At 44.3% G+C, this 22,515-nt stretch overlaps 1 protein-coding gene across 1 annotated transcript in view; it reads right to left on the reverse strand.

Moving 5' to 3' along the window:
* The window catches only part of DNAH12 (dynein axonemal heavy chain 12), a 257,076-nt gene that overhangs the window by 230,125 nt on the left and 4,436 nt on the right, over window positions 1-22,515 (reverse strand). Inside the window, exons 3-5 of the mRNA XM_068253712.1 lie at window positions 17,257-17,344; window positions 7,775-7,801; window positions 5,876-6,065 (exon numbers count right to left, since the gene is read on the reverse strand). Of these exons, the coding sequence (XP_068109813.1) occupies window positions 5,876-6,065; window positions 7,775-7,801; window positions 17,257-17,344 (305 nt within the window). The remainder of the gene's footprint in view (window positions 1-5,875; window positions 6,066-7,774; window positions 7,802-17,256; window positions 17,345-22,515) is intronic.

A 22,515-nucleotide genomic window follows, 5' to 3' on the forward strand; every position in this document is an offset into this window, starting at 1 on the left:
ATCCAGCTACCTATGCTAAAGGGACCTGCACCCAGCTACCTATGCTAAAGGGACCTGCCCCCAGCTACCTATGCTAAAGGGACCTGCACCCAGCTACCTATGCCTAAGGGACCTGTACCCAGCTACCTATGCTAAAGGGACCTGTACTCAGTTACCTATGCTAAAGGGACCTGTACTCAGCTACCTCTGCTAAAGGGACCTGTACCCAGCTACCTATGCTAAAGGGACCTGTACCCAGCTACCTATGCTAAAGGGACCTGTACCCAGCTACCTATGCTAAAGGGACCTGTATCCAGCTGCCTATTCTAAAGGGCCCTGTACCCAGCTATCTATGCTAAATGGACCTGTACCCAGCTACCTATACTGAAGGGACCTATACACAGCTACCTATACTGGAGGCACCCATACTTAGCTACCTATACTAGAGGCACTTGCACCTGGGGGCTGTTCATGAAGGAAGGGGGGGGGGGAGGAATGCTGGTAGATCTCCTGGACTCTCCAAATTTTAAAGTAACCTGACCTAAATGAAGCAATATCTGTTTGTAAATCTGAGACTTACAAACTCCATTATATTGGCAATTCCATAGCAAGTACTTACTGTCGGGCTGTCATCAGTACTGTGGATGACAAGTATATGGCTCTTAAGCTATTAGTTAATAACAGTAAATAACAGTTATTAACAGTAAAAATTAGAAACATACTTTGCACCACTGACACAAATGTATTTGTATGAACTTAGTTTTACTTTAAAGCACACCTGCAGTGAGAAGGTTATGGAAGCTGACATATCCTTTTAAACAACACAAATTGCCTGGCTGTCCTGCAGATCCTCTGCCTCTAATACTTTTAGCCATTGATCCTGAACAAGCATGCAAATCAGATGTTTCTGAAAGACTTCTAAATGAATTAGCCACAATCTTGTTTCCAGTGTTTGATTCAGACACTACTGATACCTGAAAGATCAGTAGGACACCAGGCAATTGGTATTTGGCAGCCTCCATATCCCTCTCACTTCAGGTGTCCTTTAAGGTAGTGGAGTTGTTAGATCATACTATCTCAGAAAAAAAACAACACATATATAAGTAGATAAATACTTGCTCTACTTATATAACATATGTGTTGCACTGTCCACATTTTGATTTTTAGGATCTTCTTCTTAGGATTTTCCATTTTGACTGTGTCTTTCTTGAAGCCAATCCTGACATAATTTCCTCCCTTACTCTGTCTGTGTATCATTGCCCGTCCTCCTCCTAGTCTTCAGACCCTCCCATCCAGCTCTGCAGTAGAAAGTGCATTGTCTCAGCATGAGAAATATGGGCCAATCAGAGAGGGACAGAAGTGTGGGAGGGGAAAACGGGAGGGAAAGAGGCTTCAGACAATCAGGCTTCATTAGTTATGTCTGAAGGGAAAGTAAAGAAGAAAAAAAGAAAACCCAGCATGCTCTACAACTTCCTTTGTTCAGCAGGTGTATTAAATAAGAGCAAGGGAAACTAGGGAATTATGATTACGGAGAAGAAAAGTAAGAGCACCTGTATATGGAGAAGAAAAGGGTTTTTTTTTATATAGAGAAGAAAAGTAAGAGCACCTATGTGCTCCTTTATTTGGGGGCTGGGCAGATGTTCATTTTGATAGGGTGTTTGACTCTTTTAAATGTTTGAGTGACATTGATGTTAAATAAAGCATTAAGCTTTCAAACATTGCTGGTATTTTATGTACTTCAATATATTGTGGTGAGGTTTCTCTTTCATACATCTCTAGTCATGTGCAGGGCAGGATTTGTACTTTTCTCTGCCCAAGGCCCACCATCACCATTTCTCTGTCATAGCATCTGGCAAATAGATAATCTACCACGCACCCTGGATGCTGGAGACCTAGAGCGCTGTGTGCAGAAAAATCTTTTCCTTTTCTTCCTGGGGCAAGGGGGGTCTCGATATGCTTGGCGCCCGCGGGATTTTGATTTCTCCATCAGCCCCAACGGCACCGCAAGACCTCCCCATCCACACTCCTGGCCGGCTGAAGCTGAAGTAACATGACATCGTCATGTCACATGACTGTTGAGCAAGGCGGCCGGCTGTCTTAGAAGCCGCTGACTACTCGCTCTCGCTCTATCTTCAGCACCCTACTCATGGTAACCGGCAACCGCACAGCCGCCCCCGTTAGCTACTCACGCGGACGCACACTGTCACAGATAAAGCGAGGTGGGCGGCTGTGGACTTAGGGCGCAGGTCGCACAGTTATGGTGGGTGACACAGGTGCAGTTAACCTGTCACCCATCCCTCGGATTAGGACAGATTCTGGTGCCCTAGTCCCGTGCCTTGGGTGCCTGCCCCTAAATCCGGCCCTGGTCATGTGATGTTGGTGACAGGATTAGTGGGCACTGATATTCAATTGACAAAGAACCACTTTTCCTGTGAGAAAGATTAAAGCAGACCTGAACTCAGAACTTTCTCTCTGCTCTAAAAGATTAGAAACAGCATAATAACCTTTACAGAAAAACATTTCCCTGTTGCAGCTTATACATTCCAATTCGGACGTGATCGCACTGCACCTGACAATTTACTCTGCTTCATTTAATAATGTTCTCACATGACATACTGCAGCTCAACACAATAGCACACTGGCTGGCTGTGAGTCTATGGAAAACAAACTGATCACCCTCAGCCACTCCATTCCTACTCAGTCAGGACAGCAGTGCCAACTGCTCCCTTCTTCTGTGTAAGTCAAATGAAGCATTGCTGCTCTCCTGCTTCTCCCCTCCTCACTCCCCAATGATGACCTCTTCACCTCACTCTCCTGTCACTTCTTTTCCTACTTTGACTGCATGCTGTTACTATAAACACAGTACAAACATGCTGCCCCTGTAATCTCTATGCCTGATGCAAATGTTTCACCTTACATCATGAGAGAACCAGCCCTGAGTTTATAGCGCTCCTTTAAAGGGAACCTGAAGTGAGGAAAATTATTTATTTAAAATAAGCACATGACGTAGCTGCAAATGAATATTACATACTAACCTCACCGTCAGTTCCTCTTAGAAGCCCACCATTTTCTTCTTACTGTGATCCCTTCGAGTTCTGACAATATTTTGTCAGAAATGAAATATACTAGTTGCTGTCAGTTATATATCAGCAGCCGTCAGTTACAACTGAATGAACAAGGTAATGTCCATGTTCCTTTATGGCTCAAGTGGGTAATATTACAGTTTAACTGTTTGCTGACCAGGAAGTTGTTATGGGATAATGGCCATTTTCAAAATGGAGGACGGAGAAATCCATTGATCACAGTGGACAAACGGAATGCTGGAGAGGAGAAAGAGATTGAGTAGTAGACTACACAGGAAGTAAGTATGACCTGTGTATGGTTATTTTGACTTTTTATTTTCAATTCAGGTTCTCTTTAACCTCCTGGGCGATAATCCCGAGCTGAGCTCAGGGTATGTCGCGCAGGAGGAGTTCTCAGGCCCTAGTGGGCCGATTTGCATAATTTTTTTCTTTGTTACACGCAGCTAGCACTTTGCTAGCTGCGTGTAACTTCCGATCACCGCCGCTCGCTGCCGATCCGTCGCTACCCGCCGTGCCGCGCAGCCCCCCCCTCCCCGACCCCTTGCGCAGCCTGGCCAATCAGTGCCAGGCAGCGCTGAAGGGTGGATCGGGACTCCCTCTGACGTCACGACGTCCATGACGTCGGTTACGTCATCCCGCCCCGTCGCCATGGGAAGCCCAGCAAGAAATCCTGTTCTGAACGTGATTTCCTGCTTACTCTGATCGCCGAAGGTGATCAGAGTGGGTGGGGGGATGCCGCTGGGCTCGCTACATGATTTAAAAATAAAAAATTAAAAAAAAAGTGCTGCGCCCCCTCCTGGGCGATGTAATTGTATCGCCCAGAGGGTTAAAGATGCTGCAGTGCAGTTACTTTCTGGTTTGTTGGAAGCACAGAAAGTGTTAAACTCCTATGTTTACATATTACGGTAGCTCTAAACTCGGCAGACAGCTGAAATTACACTAGTTCATTACTTGCTGAGAAGGGAGAATTAGACAGGCTGTTCTCTATAAACACATGCAGGGTGGACACAGGGTGTATTTCTCTGTATTATTCTTCTCTTCTGCGCAAGAGTTGAGGTCCGCTTTACACTGTAGCCCCAGTCCTCATACTGTGCGAAACCTTTGTGCTTATTGCTCATAGCAACAAGTCATAGTTGGTTTCATTTGTAAATCAGCACCGCAAAATTACCTTCACTTGGAAGCGCAACAAATGTTTTAGGGAAACCAAAAGTAATTCTCACTAGAGATGGCTCGAAACTTTTCGGTTCGCGAACCTCGAACGCGAACTTCCGCAAAAGTTCAAGTTTGTGCAAACCATGCGAACCGCAAGAGACTTCAATGGGCAGGCGAACTTAAAAAACTACAAACACTGTTTCTGGCCACAAAAGTGATGGAAAGGATGTTTCAAGGGGTCTAACACATGGAGGGGGTCAGTGACTACAAGAGGAAACATTTTTTTCAAAAAAAAAGCTTATACTTTTTGAGAAAATCCATTTTAAAGATCTTGTACTAATTGTGGGAAATGTTCCAACCGCCGCCGACTTTAAAGAGAACCTGAACTGAAAATAAAAAGTCAAAATAACCATACACAGGTCATACTTACCTCCCGTGTAGTCTACTCCTCAATCTCTTTCTCCTCTCCTGCATCCCATTTGTCCACTGTGATCAATGGATTTCTCTGTCCTCCATTTTAAAAATGGCCATTACCCCCTAACAGCTTCCTGGTCAGCACACAGTTAAACTGTAATATCACCCACTTGAGCCATAGGGAAACACTGACATTACCTTGCACATTCAGTTGTAACTGACAGCTGCTTATATATAACTGACAGCAACTGGTATATTTCAGTTCTGACAAAATATTGTCAGAACTGGAAGGGATCACTGTAAGAAGAAAATGGTGGGCTTCTAAGAGGAACTGGCGGTGAGGTTAGTATGTAATATTCATTTGCAGCTACGTCATGTGTTTATTTAAATAATTTTCCTCGCTTCAGGTTCCCTTTAACGGTTAATAGCAAAGCCCCCTTACATAGTAGAAACAGCAAATTTGCAGGGTACGTGGAGGGGGGTAGTGACTACAAGAGGAAAAAAATGTTTTCGAATGAAAACCGATAATTCAATTCAAATCATTAAAAAGAACTGGATCATGATGAACCGGTTAGTATAGCTGAGAATGCGTCCTATCAGGACGCATAGCTGCCGGCTCCCGCTGTCTCTCCCCAAATTTTCAAAAACTTTTTGGGAAAAAAGAATCGCGGCGAACGGGAACCGCTGAGATTCGTGCGAACAAGTTTGCCGGCGAACCTTTTGGGCCATCTTTAATTCTCACGTGCATGGAGGAAGCTAAATACAGGGACTGGCTTCCTGTACTTGTGCGCCTTCATGAGAAATGAAAACATGGATTAGAAAATATACAGAAAAGAGTTTTGTGATGTTTAATAAAGAAAATATTAAGAGCATAAATTAGAAAACATAAAGCTTTCAAGTTGTAATTTTCCCACAATATACCTGTATTTTTTAGATACGTTTGCTTTAGCTACAGGATACTCAGAGGAGAAGTGAGAGGTACGCAGACTCAAAACACACAATTTTTTTTACCAAGCTGCAAAGAAACTTGTTACTGTGCTAGATTGCAAGTCATGTCCACTACATCAAAATAGGAACGTCTTGAATCTCTCACAGTGTGACAGTGTGCATTCTTCTTCAGCTGTTGATTAACAGTGTGCATATTTAGACTACTGGTAGGTCTTCTAAAAAAAGATGATGGAAATCTGCTGAACAGCAAGGTGATTAAATCCAATCATAGCAAAAATCTAACCCGATATCATACTCACCAAGGTGCTTCTTCATGCTTTTTTCAAAGTCTTGGGAAACTTCCTCTAAAATCTCTTGAACAAGTGCCTCCCTGTCCCGACCTTTCTGTAGAGACTGGGGCACCAGGGACAGCATGGAGCTTAACCAATGCTTCTGAATGGGCACCACGGGGCTGCACTCAACACACTTCTTCATGTACAGGTAATTCATCTGCAATAGAAACAATATTCAGCTTCAAATAATCAGCAAAGCTTTCTAAAGCTCTATGAGTTTATCCTGTAGCATTGTTTTTGTTTTATCAAATAGTAGCCATCCCATTCTTTGCTTTTGTTGTTCAATACTCAGCACAGTCTTTTCATGAGCTACCTATAGGTTGCTTTGCTGCTACAAGGATCCAAATGATTAGTTTATGCTGCTGTTCCATACACTGTTTATCTTATAACCATACTGCTGGGTCTTTCTGTGTTTGTTTACCCCACACTATGTAAATGAACTGATACAAACTTAAAGGGGTTCTTTCGCGGAAAAAAGTAGGCAGTTAAAAAATGTGACAGATGACAGGTTTTGGGCCAGTCCATCTTTTTAAGGGGGACTCTCAGGGCTTTCTTTGCTTTCAACAGCATTTCCTGAACAACAAACAACAGTTTAACTGCCAAAATAGCAAGATACCAGCCGGCCTCCCTAATCACTTGCACACTATTATGTCAGTTAGATTTTGCAACTGATGTTCAGGAAATGCTGTTGAAAACAAAAAAAAGCCCTGAGAATCCCCCTTAAAAAGATGGACTGGCCCAAAACCTGTCATCTGTCACATTTTTTAACTGCCTACTTTTTTCGCGAAAGAACCCCTTTAAGCAAAATCTTTTCAACTTTTGGACATGTCCATCACACATGCCAGCATGTATGATGGACATATGTCAATGCTTGATTCTAGACTGCCACTGCCACCTGTACCACTCACACCTGTGCAAAGGCGCAATGTGCCCGCCCAATTACACATACTTATTCTACATAGCTAAACATGAAGAGCCCATTTCTCTAGCAAGACAAATGCAGCTGAACTGTATCTTAGAATGCAGATCTTTGAATTCTTTACTCACGTTTCTCAAGGATCATTGTATTACTATTCATATATTTTTCCAGTGGCGCTGTTTGCTGCCCCAGGATAATCTCTCTCAGGTTCTCGCCTGAAAACTTATTGTAAGATATGGAGACCTGCTGGACAATTCCATGAAATCTCTCATACATCGCGTCTTACTTGTGTTGCTTTTCTCTTTCCCTGATGCCTAATACAGAGAGAAATTGCTCCTGACCACAATTAAAGTGAAATTCACCTATGGAGAACATGGTGTTCCTGTGTCCCAAGGGATTTTGGTACTATTTTAAATGTAATCACAGACTGGTGCTCCTTGCCCAATCCCTGGATCATCTTCCCTCAGCTACTCTGAAAATTCAGGTGAAATCTTTGCAATACCCTGATAGACACTGCCACTATGTGCTCACTACAGATGATGCTTTGTTTTGATCAACTTACTATAAGCAACAGTTACCAGGAGATTCAAATAGGTACAATATCTTTCATCCACGTGCTAGCCCAAACCTTGATGTATCGTTTTAAAAATAGAAGGTATTAGTATGTTTTCATATGAAATATGATATAAACGACATAAATCTACTTTGTCTCTGTGAAATCCCATTCCTCAGATATTATCACTGAAACTTGTTTGTACACTGGCTGCCAATCTACAGGCAGGGAGTGGAAATAACCAAGAAATGGGACTTCATAGACACAAAGTAAAGTTGTGTAGCGAATCAGGCTTCAGAGAAGAGCATACAAATACCTTTTAAAAAAACATTCATAATTCAGGCACATTTTAATGAATCAGGCCCACAATGTGTGGTATCATAAGAGTTCTTACCCTGAGTTTTCTCTGTTCACTGTTCATCTGCAAAGAAAATGGTAGAGATCAGAACGTTATAAAAGATTGTATGCCGTGTATGCCTTTGCATCATTATATGTTATTATATCATCAATGAAGCACTTACCATGCCCACTGTGTTTATGACCTATGACCTTTCATGCTGTAATGGGGGCTTACAAAACTTCAGTGACTCACAGGACTGACCTTCCCTTTGGGTAACAGAGGGCCCTATGGGAGCAGACCTGAGGTAGAGCGTCAGATAGAATGGCATTGGGCTTGTCAGTGCTGAGGTATAAAACACTTTATGTGTGTGAGCAGGCTAGGAAGATATAGATTCTCCCCACATTTACAAAATTGTATAGATAATGCTTGCCTGTCCTTAAAGCGGACCTGAACTCAGAACTTCCTCTCTGCTGTCAAAGATACGCAACAGCATAATAATCTTTAAAGGAAAAAATTTCTTTGTTACAGCTGATACAAATCCTTCAATAAATCTGCAGTGTGTCTACTTCCTGTTTTCATGGAAGCAGACATATTGTTAACATCCTGTGCTTTCAAATGAGCTTATCTGCCTTGGCAATCAGGTGACACGGGGAGAGATCAAATTACATCTTGCGACACAGATGAGGGGGAAGTAGACAAGCTAAACTCTCTAAATGCATACAGGGTGCATTTCTCTGTTTTCCTTCTGTCCTGTGCAAGAGTTCAGGTCCACTTTAATCATGTACTACAAATATGTGATGCTAATGCAGCTGAATACTGGATTAGTGTGGTGACAACTAGAGATGTCGCGAACCTCCGATTTTCGGTTCGCAAACCCCGTTCGCGAACCTTCGCGGAAGGTTCGGTTCGCCAAAAAGTTCGCGAACCGCAATAGACTTTAAATGGGGATGCGAACTTTGAAAAATAGAAAAAATTATGCTGGCCACAAAAGTGATGGAAAAGATGTTTCAAGGGGTCTAACACCTGGAGGGGGGCATGGCGGAGTGTGATACATGCCCAAAGTCCCGGGGAAAAATCTGGATTTGACGCAAAGCAGCGTTTTAAGGGCAGAAATCACATTGAATTAAATTGCAGGCCTAAAGTGCTTTCAAACATCTTGCATGGGTATACATCAATCAGGGAGTGTAATTAGAGTTCTGCTTCACACTGACACACCAAACTCACTGTGTAACGCACCGCAAACAGCTGTTTGCATTGTGACGGCCATGCTGGACTGGTGCGCACTGTGGCGAGAGTGTAGGCAGTGGCGGTTTTCAAGCCCATATGGTGGCCGGGCTGTGGTAGCTCATTGATGATAGAACAACAGTGACTGTCCAGCTGATCAAATTTGGTCTGTCTACAATGAAGCAACAACCTTATTATCTTCTTGTATGTAGGTAGGCATAGGTAGGTGTCCCAGTAGTTAGCTAGGCATAGGTAGGAGTCCCAGTATAGGTAGGTAGGCATAGGTAGGAGTCCCAGTATAGGTAGGTAGGCATAGGTAGGTATCCCAGTAGTTAGATAGGCATAGGTAGGAGACCCAGTATAGGTAGGTAGGCATAGGTAGGTGTCCCAGTAGTTAGCTAGGCATAGGTAGGAGACCCAGTATAGGTAGGTAGGCATAGGTAGGTGTCCCAGTAGTTAGCTAGGCATAGGTAGGAGACCCAGTATAGGTAGGAAGGCATAGGTAGGTGTCACAGTAGTTAGCTAGGCATAGGTAGGTGTCCTAGTAGTTAGCTAGGCATAGGTAGGAGTCCCAGTATAGGTTGGCATAGGTAGAAGTCCCAGTATAGGTAGGTAGGCATAGGTAGGTGCCTCAGTAGTTAGCTAGACATAGGTAGGAGACCCAGTAGTTAGCTAGGCATAGGTAGGAGACCCAGTATAGGTAGGTAGGCATAGGTAGGTCCCCTAGTATAGGTAGGTAGGTGTCCCCGTATAGGTAAGTAGGTGCCCCAGTAGTTAGGTAGGCATAGGTAGGTGTCCCAGTATAGATAGTTAGGCAGGGCATGGCTGGCACAGTAATAACAATTACCAAGGTCCAGCTGCAACAGATAGGGCTGTATAATTCAGTGAGCAACACACACAAAAAAATCATCTGGAAAACATTAGAGCTCTCAAAAGAGCTATTGAGGGGTGCTATTTTAGCAATAACAATCAGCCAGGAGCAAGCCAAGAGCCTAACTAATCTTTCCCTAGAAGAACAAGTCTGCAGCAGCTCTCCCTAGTCTGTCTCTAGCAGGCACACGAGTGGGTGTAATGGCCGGCAAACCTGCCTTATATAAGGGGGGGGGGGCTCCAGGGCTTAGTGTAGCCTGAATGGCTACAATGTGCCTGCTGACTGTGATGCAGAGGGTCAAAGTTGACCCTCATAGTGCATTATGGGGCGAATCGAACTTCCGCAAAAGTTCGCTTGGTCCAGGCGAACGCGAACCCCAAAGTTCGCCTGGAACCGTTCGCCGGCGAACCGTTCGCTACATCTCTAGTTACAACATTATCACATATAGTGGATAGTGGATACTATGTTTTCCTTGCATTGGCTATGATAAATGTGTCACTGTGTTTGTTTCCTGATCTATTTAATTTAATATTTCTGGATAATAAAGATGTCTTGTGATGCTAAATGTTGTATGCTATACGCTTACTTTATTTATTTTGAGCTGTGTATTATATAGGTTGTGTCAAGGCTGCATTAGAATCCTTTTCACGTGTACATTGCCTTGCAAAAGTATTCACCTTCCCCGGCTTTGTACCTATTTTTTTACATTCCAACTTGTTTTTTTAATCTTATTTTATTTGTGATGGATCTGCACAAAATAGTCTAAGTTGGTAAAGTGAAATGAAAAAAAATATATAAAATCTATACTTTTTTCTTAATAACTTTTTCTAAATAATAAACTGAAAATTGGCATGTGCATGTATTCAACCCTTTTGCCATCAAGCCCCTAAAAAAAGTCTTGCTGCGACCAATTACCTTCAAAAGTCACATAATTAGTGAAATGATGTCCACTTGTGTTTAAAGTGGTATTGTCACCATAAAAATCAAATTTCAACAGCAATTGGTCTGAGTGTATTTGGTGATAAAGATGCTAATTCTGCATTCAAAACATGCAAAACTTTTTCTGCTGTTATGGTTTGTAGTTATCACATACTTTAGGAGCACTGGCCCTAGTGCCAAACAGTGCCAAAGAGTTGAATGCTGGGAGTTCTTTTTATCTATAATATTCCTCCTCTTCCATGTATTTCCCTGCCAGCTTCTTATCTGAAACACCCTCTGATTACTTGTGTCTACAAGCAAGGTTGAGGTGACTCAGTGATTGAATGTGTAAATAAAAAAAGTCAGTGCAGTTGTTAGTGTACACCTCAGTGGGAGTGTCTGAAGACTCTGGGAGGAGGGCAGCTAATGAATACACAATGAGCAAGAGAAGGGAGGGGGGAAAACAAGAGTCAGGGAATCAGAATCAGATTCAGAATCAGAATCATTTTATTTCGCCAAGCATGACTGGGTCAAGCCCGGAATTGGGTTTGGCACAATGGAGCGGTACATAGACAGAAAGGCAGGAAAAACATCAGAGTGACAGTAATACCTCATACACAAATATAAACATACACAATATACATCATCAACAGATATACATAAAGCTCCGTATTCATCTTTCAAAAACAACACTGCTGGAAGTCTACCGCTCCTCTGCGGTGGTAGGGCGCTGATAGAGGGTAGTAGAATGTTAAGGGAGTTCAGGAGGCTAACGGCCATAGGGAAGAAGGAGTTCCTGTTTCTGGTGGACTTGGTGTGGATGGCCCTGAGTCTCCGACCCAGTGGAAGTGGGGTGAAAAAATAGTGGCCTGGGTGAGAGAGGTCACTTGCAATCCTCAGTGCCCTGGCTCGCAGTCTTGAGTTATAAAGGTGGTCAAGTGGAGGCAGAGGTTTCCCAATGATCCTCTCCGCCGACCTAATGATCCTCTGTAGTTTGTGCCTGTCACTGGCGGTGGCTCCCACATACCAGACCAAGATGGCGGAGCAGAGGATCGATTCAATGGTGGCAGTATAAAAGCATGTTAGAATCTCCTGCGCCATGTCGAACTTCCGCAGTTGGCGGAGGAAGAAGAGTTTCTGCTGGGCTTTCCGTTGGGTTGACGTGATGTTGACCCTCCAACTCAGATCGCTAGAGATGGTGGTGCCCAGCAGGCGAGCGCAGGGCACGCTGGCCACCTCGGTGCCATCAATGTAGATGGGAGGTGGGGTAGGGGCAGACTTCCTAAAGTCAATTATAAGTTCGACGATTTTGGCCGTGTTGAGCACCAGGCTGTTCTCCTTGCACCAGTCGCATAGTCTTTCCACCTGCTGCCGGTAATCCTGGATGTTGTCCTTGATGATGAGGCCGACGACGGTGGTGTCATCCGCAAATTTATGACTTTGACAGAGTCTACCGTGGATCTGCAATCATTCGTGTAAAGGGAGAAGAGCAGCGGGGACAGGACGCAGCCCTGGGGTGCCCCTGTGTTTGTTATCACTTCTCGTGAGTAGATGTCTCCCAGCCTGACAGCTTGGGATCTGTTAGAGAGAAAGTCCGTGATTCATAGACGTAGGGTGGAGTGGACCCCAAGTGTGGCCAGAACATTTTGGAGGGTGCGTGGGCATATAGTGTTAAATACCGAGCTGAAGTCTAGTAGCAGTACTCTGGCATACGCATCCTTCCTATCTAGATGGTTGTAGATGTATTCCAGACAGATGTTTAGAGCATCATCAGTGGACCTATTTGCCCTGTAGGCGAACTGGAGTGGGTCTAGTAGGGTCAAGGTGGATAGCTTGAGGGTGGATAAGACCACTCTCTCTAGGGACATCATGATAACGGACGTCAGGGCCACAGGCCTGTAGTTGTTGAGGTCGGAGATGCCTTGTTTCTTGGGAACAGGAATGATGGTAGACCTCTTGAAGCACGCAGGGACTCTGCCCTCTGTCAGTGACCTGCTGAAGATGGCAGAGAGGATGGGGGCAAGTTGCTCCAAACAGGCTTTGAGGCAGGCTGGCACTTAGCGTGGACAGGAGGTGCTGAACGTCTGCCTCCCCCACCTCCAGAGAGAGTGAGTCCTCCCTTGGGTCGCTGTGCGCGGGGGCTGGGGGGGGGAGAAGGGGGTGGTGGGTGCCCCCCAGGCCCAGCCTGCCTTTCAAACCTGTAATAGAATTTGCTTAGTTCTTCAGCTAATTCAGGGCTGGGTGTAGCATGCTGCGGTGGAGGCTTGTAGTTGGTGGCAGCCTTAAGCCCTTGCCATACAGCTCGTGAGTTGTTCGAGCGCAGGTTCTGCTTCATCCTCTCGGCAAACTCCTTTTTTGCTACTCTCAGCTCTCGCTTCAGAGCATTCCTCACTTTCCTGAATTCCTCCTGGTTTCCCGCCTTGTGAGCCGCCTCCTTACGTTTCCGCAGTAACCGTAGCTTGTTGGAGGACCACGGTTTGTTATTCGGGTAGACCTTGAAGGATTTGGTTGGGACGCAGGAGGCCTCACAGAAGCTGATGTATGAGGTGACGTTGTCCGCCCACTCGTCCAGGTCTGGAGCTGCCAGGGACTCCCAGTCCGTGCAATCAAAGCAGGCTTGAAGGTGGAGCTTGGCCTCACTTGACCATACCGTAGAGGACTTCGTAACCGTTTTTGCCGATTCCAGGAGCCTCCTGTAGGTGGGGATGAGATGAACAAGGCAATGGTCGGAGGAGCCAAGTGCCGCCCCCGGGATAGTCTTGTAGGCATTCTTCAGAGGCGTGTAGCAATGATCGAGGGTGTTCAGGCCTCTGGTAGGGCAAGCAACATGCTGATGGTAGCGAGGCAGCTCTTGACGAAGATTTGCCTTGTTGAAGTCCCCCATGACTATAAATAGTGAGTCAGGGAGGGATATTTCCCACTGCGAGATGGTGTCACTGAGGGTATTCAGGGCAGATCTGGCGTCAGCATCAGGGGGAATGTACACTCCGACAAGGACATAGGAGGCGAACTCCCGTGGTGAGTATGCGGGCCTGCAGTTCACCGGTAGAAGTTCTAGGTCTGGGGAGCACATCCTGTGAAGTACTGGTGGGGCACCATGAAGAGCTGACGTAGAAGCAGATGCCTCCGCCTCTTTTCTTCCCAGAGAGGGAAGGGTCACGGTCTCCCCGTATGAGGCTGAAGCCTGGGAGGTGTAGGGCGTTCTCCGGGATGTTCTCATGTAACCAGGTCTCCGTGAAGCAGAGTACTGGGGTGTTCCTCCCGAGCTCCCACCTGCCGCAGAGGAGACGTAGTTCGTCCAGTTTGTTAGGTCCAGCTCCAGCTCCAACATGTTGAATGATTTTCGCTTGTGATATGATGTCAGCATTAGTTTGGCAAGATGGCCACTGCCTAGAATAGGATTTTCTGCTTTTCCTTTATAAAATTCACAGGAATCATTACGTGGTTAGCACAATACATCTGTTATGTCAGTAGAAGTAGTATTTATCTACTTATTGTGAGAGATCGTGGAAAAGCCGCCGCTTGTGCTACTGAGCAGGCGGCTGATTCCGCGTCGCTTGCACGCAGAAGCGTGTGTCTGGTAGCAGGGCAGAACGCGGAAAAGCCGCCGCATGCAACAACAGTAAGGCGGCTGGTTCCGCGTCCAGCGCGGCGGTTTGCACGCGGCAGCGTGTGTCTGGTGTGGCTGAGTCTGTTAGTGCACATAGGCTTAGGAATACACGCACGCGCGCTGAGAGGCAGAATTCTTATACTAAGCAGGGAGAGTCAGCTGACCACGCCAATCAGCTGACTCTAGAGCAGGATACTATTGGTTGAGCAATTAGGGGTGGTGCTGGAGAGCACTACTCCATATATAGTTCCTGCTGGTCACTTACAAGTTGTCTGCCGTTGCGATCACTACGTGGAAGCACTCAGACCTAGTCAGATCCTTCAGTGTGTTTGAACCAGGTGGACCTGGGAATTCACACTTAGCCAGATTATTTGATTTGTATTCTGTTTATGCTAGCTAGTTCCAGGGTGCTGAGACTACGGACCTCGCACCCAGTCTAGGAAACTGTATTATCATCTGTGTATACTCCAGACTAGTTCCGGGGTGCTGAGACCAAGGACCTCGCACCCAGAATAGGCATTGTTTGATATATGTTATGACTTATAGCTTTTCTGACTATTCCTCTGTCTTCTGATTCGGTACCTCGTATATCTGATATTCGGTTGCCAGACCCTGCTTGTCTTGGATACCGAATCAGTCTTCTGTCTTTGTACTTTATCTGTCAGTGTGTTGCCGACCCGGCGTGCCCGACCTCGAAAGCTATCTCTCCCCTTAAGAGATAGTCTCCAGATCAGATAGTGACATCTACCTTAGGTGTCACTCACTCTCTGGCCCTTCCTGTCTCCAGCCTGACTCCTCCTCTTGGAGAGCCTCAGGCTGCTGAAAGGTTCCTGCGCTCCCAGAGCAGTGTCTCTTTACTGTCTATTATCATCTGCTCAGCAGGTGCATTACTCAAAGTACTACTGTTGCACCAAACACTCACATACCAAAAGGTGTCCAGAGGTTAGCAATATATCTGTATTATCTGTGATTCTGCAGATCATCAATAATCAGGTATATATCTACATTCTTGGTGATACTGCAGATCACCAATAATCAGATTCTCTCTGCGTGTGGACACCGATCGTTACACTTATATATGTGTTTTTTTTATTTCTAGGTTAGCATGGGTGTAGCTTGTTCTTTTAATCTACATGTCATGTGATCTGTTAATATAAACACACCTTTTTGGAAAGGCCCCAGAGGCTTCAGCACAACTAAGAAAGAGGCATCACACCATGATGACCAAGGAGCTCTCCAGACATGTCAGGGACAAACAAAGTTGTTGAGAAGTACTGTTGAGAAGTACAAGTCAGGGTTGGGTTATAAAAAAATATATCCAAAGCTTTGAGTAGTCCCTGGAGCACCAATAAATCCATGATCTTCAACTGGAAAGCACATGGTACCACAACAAACCTACCAAGAGAAGGCTGTCCCCCAAAACTGACAGACTGGGCAAAGAGGGCATTAATCAGAGAGGCAGCACAGAAACCAAAGGTAACTCTGAAAGAGTTGCAGAGCTCCACACAGGAGTATCTGTCCATAGGATCACAATAAGCTGTACACTCCATATAGCTGGGCTTTATGGAAGTGTGGCCAGAAAAAAGCAGGTATTCAGCATTAAAAATAAGAAGGCACATTTTGAGTTTGCCTAAGGCATGAGGGAGACTCCCTAAATGTATGGAGGAAGATGCCCTGGTCAGATGAAATTTTAACATTTAGGCCACAAAGGAAAATGCTAAGTCTGACTCAAACCCAACACATCCCACCACCCCAAGAACACCATCTCCACAGTGAAACATGGTGGCGGCAGCACTAGGCTTTTGGTATTTTTCAGCAGCAGGGACTGGGAAACTGGTTCAAATGGACGGAAAGATGGGTGGTGCTAAATGCAGGAATATTCTTGAGCTAAACCTGTGTCAGTCTGGCAGTGATTTGAGACTGGGACGGAGATTCATCTTCTAGCAGGAGAATGACCCAAAACATACTGCTAAAACAACACTTGAGTAGTTTAAACGGACATATTTAAATGAGTGGGAATAACCTAGTCAAAGCCCAGACCTCAATCTAATAGAGAATCTGTGGTCAGACTGAAAGATTGTTGTTCACAAGCGAAAATCGTTCAACATGTTGGAGCTGGAGCAGTTGTGCCTTGAAGAATAGGCAAGAAGTGGCAAGCTCATAAAGACTTATCCATAGTGACATGCAGCTGTAATTGCTGCAAAAGGTGGTTCAACAAGGTATTTAATGTGTGTGTTTGTGGGGGGGGGGGGTTGTGAATTGCTATGCATGCTGAAGTTTACTGTTATTTTGTCCTATTTGTTGTTTGCTGCACAATAAACCAAATACTACATATTCAAGGATGTAGGCTTGTTCTGTCGATGAAATTGTGAAAACTGTCAAACCTTCCACTTTGATTCCAGGTTGTGAGGCAACAAAACATGAAAAATGCCAAGGGGGCTAATATTTTTGAAAGGCACTGTAGTGTATTGTGAGATCTAGAGATTTTACTGTTTGACTATCTACAACATGTCTTGAAAACTGTCCTGAAAACTGAGAGTTATATAAATTTCCCTCTGGAATAAAAATATGATGGAGCTTCCCCTCCTTGACACCTAAAGCCTGGTACACACATCCAATTTTGATTGGAAAATCAACGTCCAATTATACCACTTCCAAATAGTATGAGAGCTCACCTGCACAATCTGTTCATAGTATTCAAAATCTATTGGCCCTCATACTACATGGAAGGGGTTAAATTGTCCAGTCATTGATCAATAAAAATTGGATGTTTGTCAAAGACTGATTCAAAGCACATGGAAAGTTACATTATGAATAATTATAGTTATGTCAGCCAAGGACTGCTAGGGTTACTTGTTTGTGTTCATTTATGGATGCTTTTCCTCTCCCTCTGCTGACAAACAATTAATGTACCGTTGATGGGAGTTGAGGCTCTGGTGGGGTGGGCACCCTCTTCTTTTCTGCTACTGTTTCTTCATATGCCTTCAGAGCTTCCTTCATTCTACAATACAGGGAAGATGTCATGCAACAAGATCTGGAAATGTAGTTTAAAAACTAGAGGTAATCATTTTTTTCCCTGCATATTTTTTTCTATAGTCAAAATAAAGTAAAAGAAAACAGGAAGAGGAAGTGATATTGAACCATGATAATGTAATCGTGGTTCACATGATCATGTTATAGTGATATGTCAGTCAGACAAACAGAAATCTATTACATAATTCAAGATTCAAGCAAATTATTGTCATTGGCGTCAATTCATCAAAGGCTGTTGGATAAGACAAAAGTCAGGAAAAGACTGCATTCAGCATTTTAGACTTTTGTGTGCTAATTCATCAATATTTTCACAGGTGCGTTAGAAATTCGGTAATTTACCGAAGCCCATTGCCAAAAACCTGCTCAGTAACAGCAGAAGAGTATGTATTTATGTCTCTGTTGTTACATGTTGTTCCGTGCAGGGACGGCATTACAATAGTAAGAGGCATCCCGACATCCCTTTAGATGTGCATGTTTGTTATATTCCTTCTGCTCGCTCTAAATCTTTCTTAACATTTTATTTAATTGCCACAGCTTAGATGAACTTCCAGGAGACATTACACATGCCATGCTTAGGTGATTTCCCCACTAGTTTCTCTGCATCTTCAAACAGGAACCTAAGGAGTTAAATGGCCGCAGGGCTCCAGGGGAAACTGTTGTTCCGCGCTCTCTGTCTGCCGCCTGGGGGGGGGGGGGTGTGGCTCCCGAGAAGCCTGCGCAATCTATCAAAATCCGATCAGCGGGACTTTCAGGAAACAGGGGCTGTTTCTATTGGCTTTTACTCCTGTCAGTTATAGGTAATCCGTCACTGCTTCTGTGAGTTCTGTGAGTCCCGCACTGTTTCCGGCAGAGGAGAACTGCTGATAATGGAACTGTGTTTTACCGCATGCTGTAATCTTAATGAATTGACATTTACTGACAATTATTGAGGTGTTTACTGCACAAGTCGGTAATTTGCCTCACTGCTCGGTATTTCTGCTTGTCATGTGGTAACAGCCTTGATGAATTAACATTTTCTGAAGTGCTTGCTAAAGTCAGCTGTTTTCAGCATTACCGAATGTGGTAATGCTGGATGAATTGACGCCATTGTGTAAATTACTTAGTGATAGTAACAAAGGTAGAAATAGAGAAAATATACAAGTGGTATGCCAGGTATATCAAATATTTAAAGCATTTGTACACAGTGTTAATTATTTCAGAGAAGATCCAGAATTAACAAGTTTATGGCAATGGGAAAAAGCTGTTTTTTAGTCTGTTTTTGTGTATAAGGATTGAAAATCAGACTACTTACTGTAGGTCCTACCAACTCGTTTGAATGCTTGGGGGTGCAACTTTCAGCTGAGGAAAACATTAACATATTGCTGATCTACCGCCCACCAGAAAAATACTCAGACTTCCTTGAGGAACTTGTAGACCTCCTATGCAACCTAACACTGGAACACCCCAGATGGATTGTTCTTGGAGATTTCAATACATGGGTGGACGACTCCTCCTCACAATTTGGAAAAGAGCTACCTCGTGCCTTACATGAACTGGGCTTCCTCCAATCAATCAGCTCTGCTACTCACAGGAAAGGTCACACTCTGGACCTTATATTCCATACTGGGCTGTCAATAGCCAATGTGGAAATTAATCCTGTTGCCTGGTCAGACCATCACACTATCCACTTCTCCCTCTCAATACCAGCCGTCAAACACCAGGTCAAGAATCAAATAAAATATCGCCGCTTAAAAGGGCTAACACCTCAACAATATATCCGAGATAACCTTAGCTTTGATGAATTGACTGACTCCAGCTTGGACCCTGATACTCTGGTGTTTAAATACAACAAATGTGTGTCCTCCACCTTTGAGACCATTGCTCCTCTGCGCACCAAATATCTTACTCCACACCATCATGCACAGTGGTTTGATAACGCTATAAAAGAGCTGAAAAGACAAGGCCGAAAACTTGAGAGGCTGTGGCGCAAATCTCAGTCCCCAGAGGACAAACATGCCTTAATCTTCCACTTGAAGAGCTACCAAAAGGTAATCACGGGAAAAAAATCATCCTTTCTATCACAAGAGATTGCAAATGCAGTTAACAAACCAGCCCAACTGTTCCGCACAGTGGAAAAACTCTGCAACCCAGCATGTCAAAAACTTAATATCGAGTCTTCAAAGGACCACTGTGACCAATTTGCCCATTTCTTCACAGACAAAGTCTCCGCTATAAGGTCCGCCATCCAACTTACAGCATCTGAGCCTAATATAGCGCCGAAGACCATTAGCAGAGACAACGTAACACCTTGGTCAAACTTCAAAGAAATTGATGAAGAAGTCACATCAAGCATCCTCCTTCACGTCCGCCTAACTACCTGTGACCTGGATCCTGGCCCAACACAGTTCATGTTGAACTGCCCCGACCTGTTCGTAACGGTATTCCTCAAAATTGTTAACTGTTCCTTACAATCAGGGATATTTCCTGCTTTACTGAAGGAAGCAATCATCAGGCCTCTCCTCAAAAAACCCTCCCTGGACCCAGATGCAATGACCAGCTACAGACCTGTCTCTAACCTCCCCTTTCTGGGAAAGCTAATTGAAAAAGCTGTATACCTCCAGCTAGAAGCCAGAATCCTACAAAATAACAGTTATGACCCATTCCAGTCTGGCTTCAGGAAACACCACAGCACTGAAACTGCCCTCATCCAAATATGCAACCACCTGCTCATGGCAAGAGACAGAGGAGAGTGCTCGATCCTCATACTGCTAGACCTTTCTGCAGCCTTTGACACAGTTGACCATGACATCTTGATAAACAAGCTACAGGAATACTGCGGCATTGATGGCATAGTACTTCAGTGGTTCCAATCCTTCTTGAGTGGCAGAGCCCACAAAGTGTGTATGGGGCCCTTCCTGTCCACCCCTGTAACACTTAAGTATGGGGTGCCCCAGGGCTCAATCCTCTCTCCCCTGCTTTTCACGATTTACATGCTACCGTTGGGAAAACTAATCCAAAAACATGGCCTGACATACCACTGCTATGCAGACGACACCCAACTATATCTTTCCTTCAAGCCTGGTGTGACAGACCCAACTCTAACTATAAACGCCTGCTTACGTGAACTACAGCAATGGATGAATGACAACTGGCTGAAACTAAATGCAGACAAAACTGAAGTCCTTCTGATTGGAGGGCAGAGCATGATAACAAAACAACTTAACTTGCAGTCTTCACCACTGGGAATAGGAGGCACGGATCTACGCAGCTCTGATCATGTGCGTAGCCTGGGAGTTCTAATTGATGGGGATTTAAACTTCAGAACTCAAATCTCTGCTGTGGTGAAATCATCCTATTTTCACCTGAAGAACATTGCAAAAATCAAGCACCTCATACCCCCAGAAGATCTGCCAACCTTAGTCCACGCCTTCATCACATCCCGACTGGACTACTGCAATGCTCTCTACACTGGCCTTCCAAAAAAGGCCTTGTACCGCCTACAGCTGATACAGAATACTGCTGCCAGACTGCTAACCAACCAACCCCGTCACTGCCACATAACGCCAGTCCTGCATTCCCTTCACTGGCTACCTATAGAATGGAGGGTCCTATTCAAGATCGGCCTACTGACATTTAAATCCCTGAATAATCTAGGCCCTGGATACATGAAAGATATGTTACAGCTGCAAAGCAATCCCCGCATTCTCAGATCCACAGGTTCTAATAATCTAGTCATACCCAGAGTCCACTTAGAAACTTTTGGTCCCAGAGCCTTCTGTCATGCTGCCCCTACGTTTTGGAACTCCTTACCTCAACAGATCAGGACAGCCCCATCCCTGGCCGTGTTTAAATCCAGACTGAAAACCCACCTGTTCAGTTTGGCATTTGCAGAAATATAACTTTTGTTGTGTGAATACTTCATCCTACTAATTACTGAATCTGAGAGAGCCTAAGCGCTTTGAGTGCTATGGGAGAAAAGTGCTATAGAAATGTTATTGTATTGTATTGTATCTAAAATGTCTCCCTGATGGTAGAAGCTTAAACAAGGCCTTTCTAGGGTGAGTATTATCCTTGATAGGGTTTTTGGCCCTTCTCATGCAGCGAGTCTTATACACGAGTTCAAGTGAAGATAGCTAAGTGCTGATAATGACTTCTGTTGTTTTTACAAACCGCAGAAAGGCTTCTCTACCAGCCGTCATGCAGTTGCTCAAGACGATTTCTATAGTGCATCTGTAGAAATTAACCAGCAGCTAGAGGCATCGTTGTGTCAATTACAGCTAAAGCATTGTCAGCTCAAGACAGGTCCTGTGCGGTGGTGAGTCCCAAAAACGTAAAGCTGGAAACTCCTTCCACAGCCTCTGCATTGATCATTATGTGATTGGTCATACACTACTTTTGCCTCAATTCTGGTAGCTGCGTGCAGTAAATATTTTTTTGTCGGTAAAATACCTCATGCGGTATTCTTAAATTTTTTTTAGCAATTCTGAAAGATTTTTCCGCATTTCCGAACAGTAAAAAGTGCGGTATTTCAGCGGTAAGCATGCGGTAAATACATAATAGTAGTCTTTAATTGTCTTCCATAAGTTAGGATAGTCTTTGGAAGATTTTTTTTTTTTGACGGAGGGAAGGTGTATTTGATTATGTAACAACCTATAAAAGTAACATTTATAGGCATCCCCTGTAAAAAAAAAATCCAGTAAATATTTGGAGTTTTATCTCTACTATTCTCTTCTATTACACAGCCTGAATAGGAACTTCACTAAAACAGCAATAGGAACTCTAAAAACTGCAAAATGCATAAAAATTGGCTTAAAGCGCCAGGTACAGGCAGGTCTTAAACTGATCAGTAAATTATGTGCTAACATAATAATAATAATTTGAACATTAGTATAGCACTTTTCTCCTGTCGGACTCAAAGTGCTCAAGAGCTGCAGCCACCGGGATGCACTCAAGAGGCCACCCTGCAGTGTTAGGGAGCTTTGCCTTGAACTCCATACTGAATAGGTACTGGCCCTAACCAGGATTCAAACCCTGGTCTCCCATGCCAAAGGAACTACCCTTATTAACCAGTATACTAACCAGCCACTCATTTCCATGTCCCCTAATTTACCACAAGTGGTAATTCATGACTAAAATTTACCACATAGCACAGTGGCATAG

Source organism: Hyperolius riggenbachi, chromosome 9 (genome assembly GCF_040937935.1).
Source record: "Hyperolius riggenbachi isolate aHypRig1 chromosome 9, aHypRig1.pri, whole genome shotgun sequence".
NCBI classification, from domain to species: Eukaryota; Metazoa; Chordata; class Amphibia; order Anura; family Hyperoliidae; genus Hyperolius; species Hyperolius riggenbachi.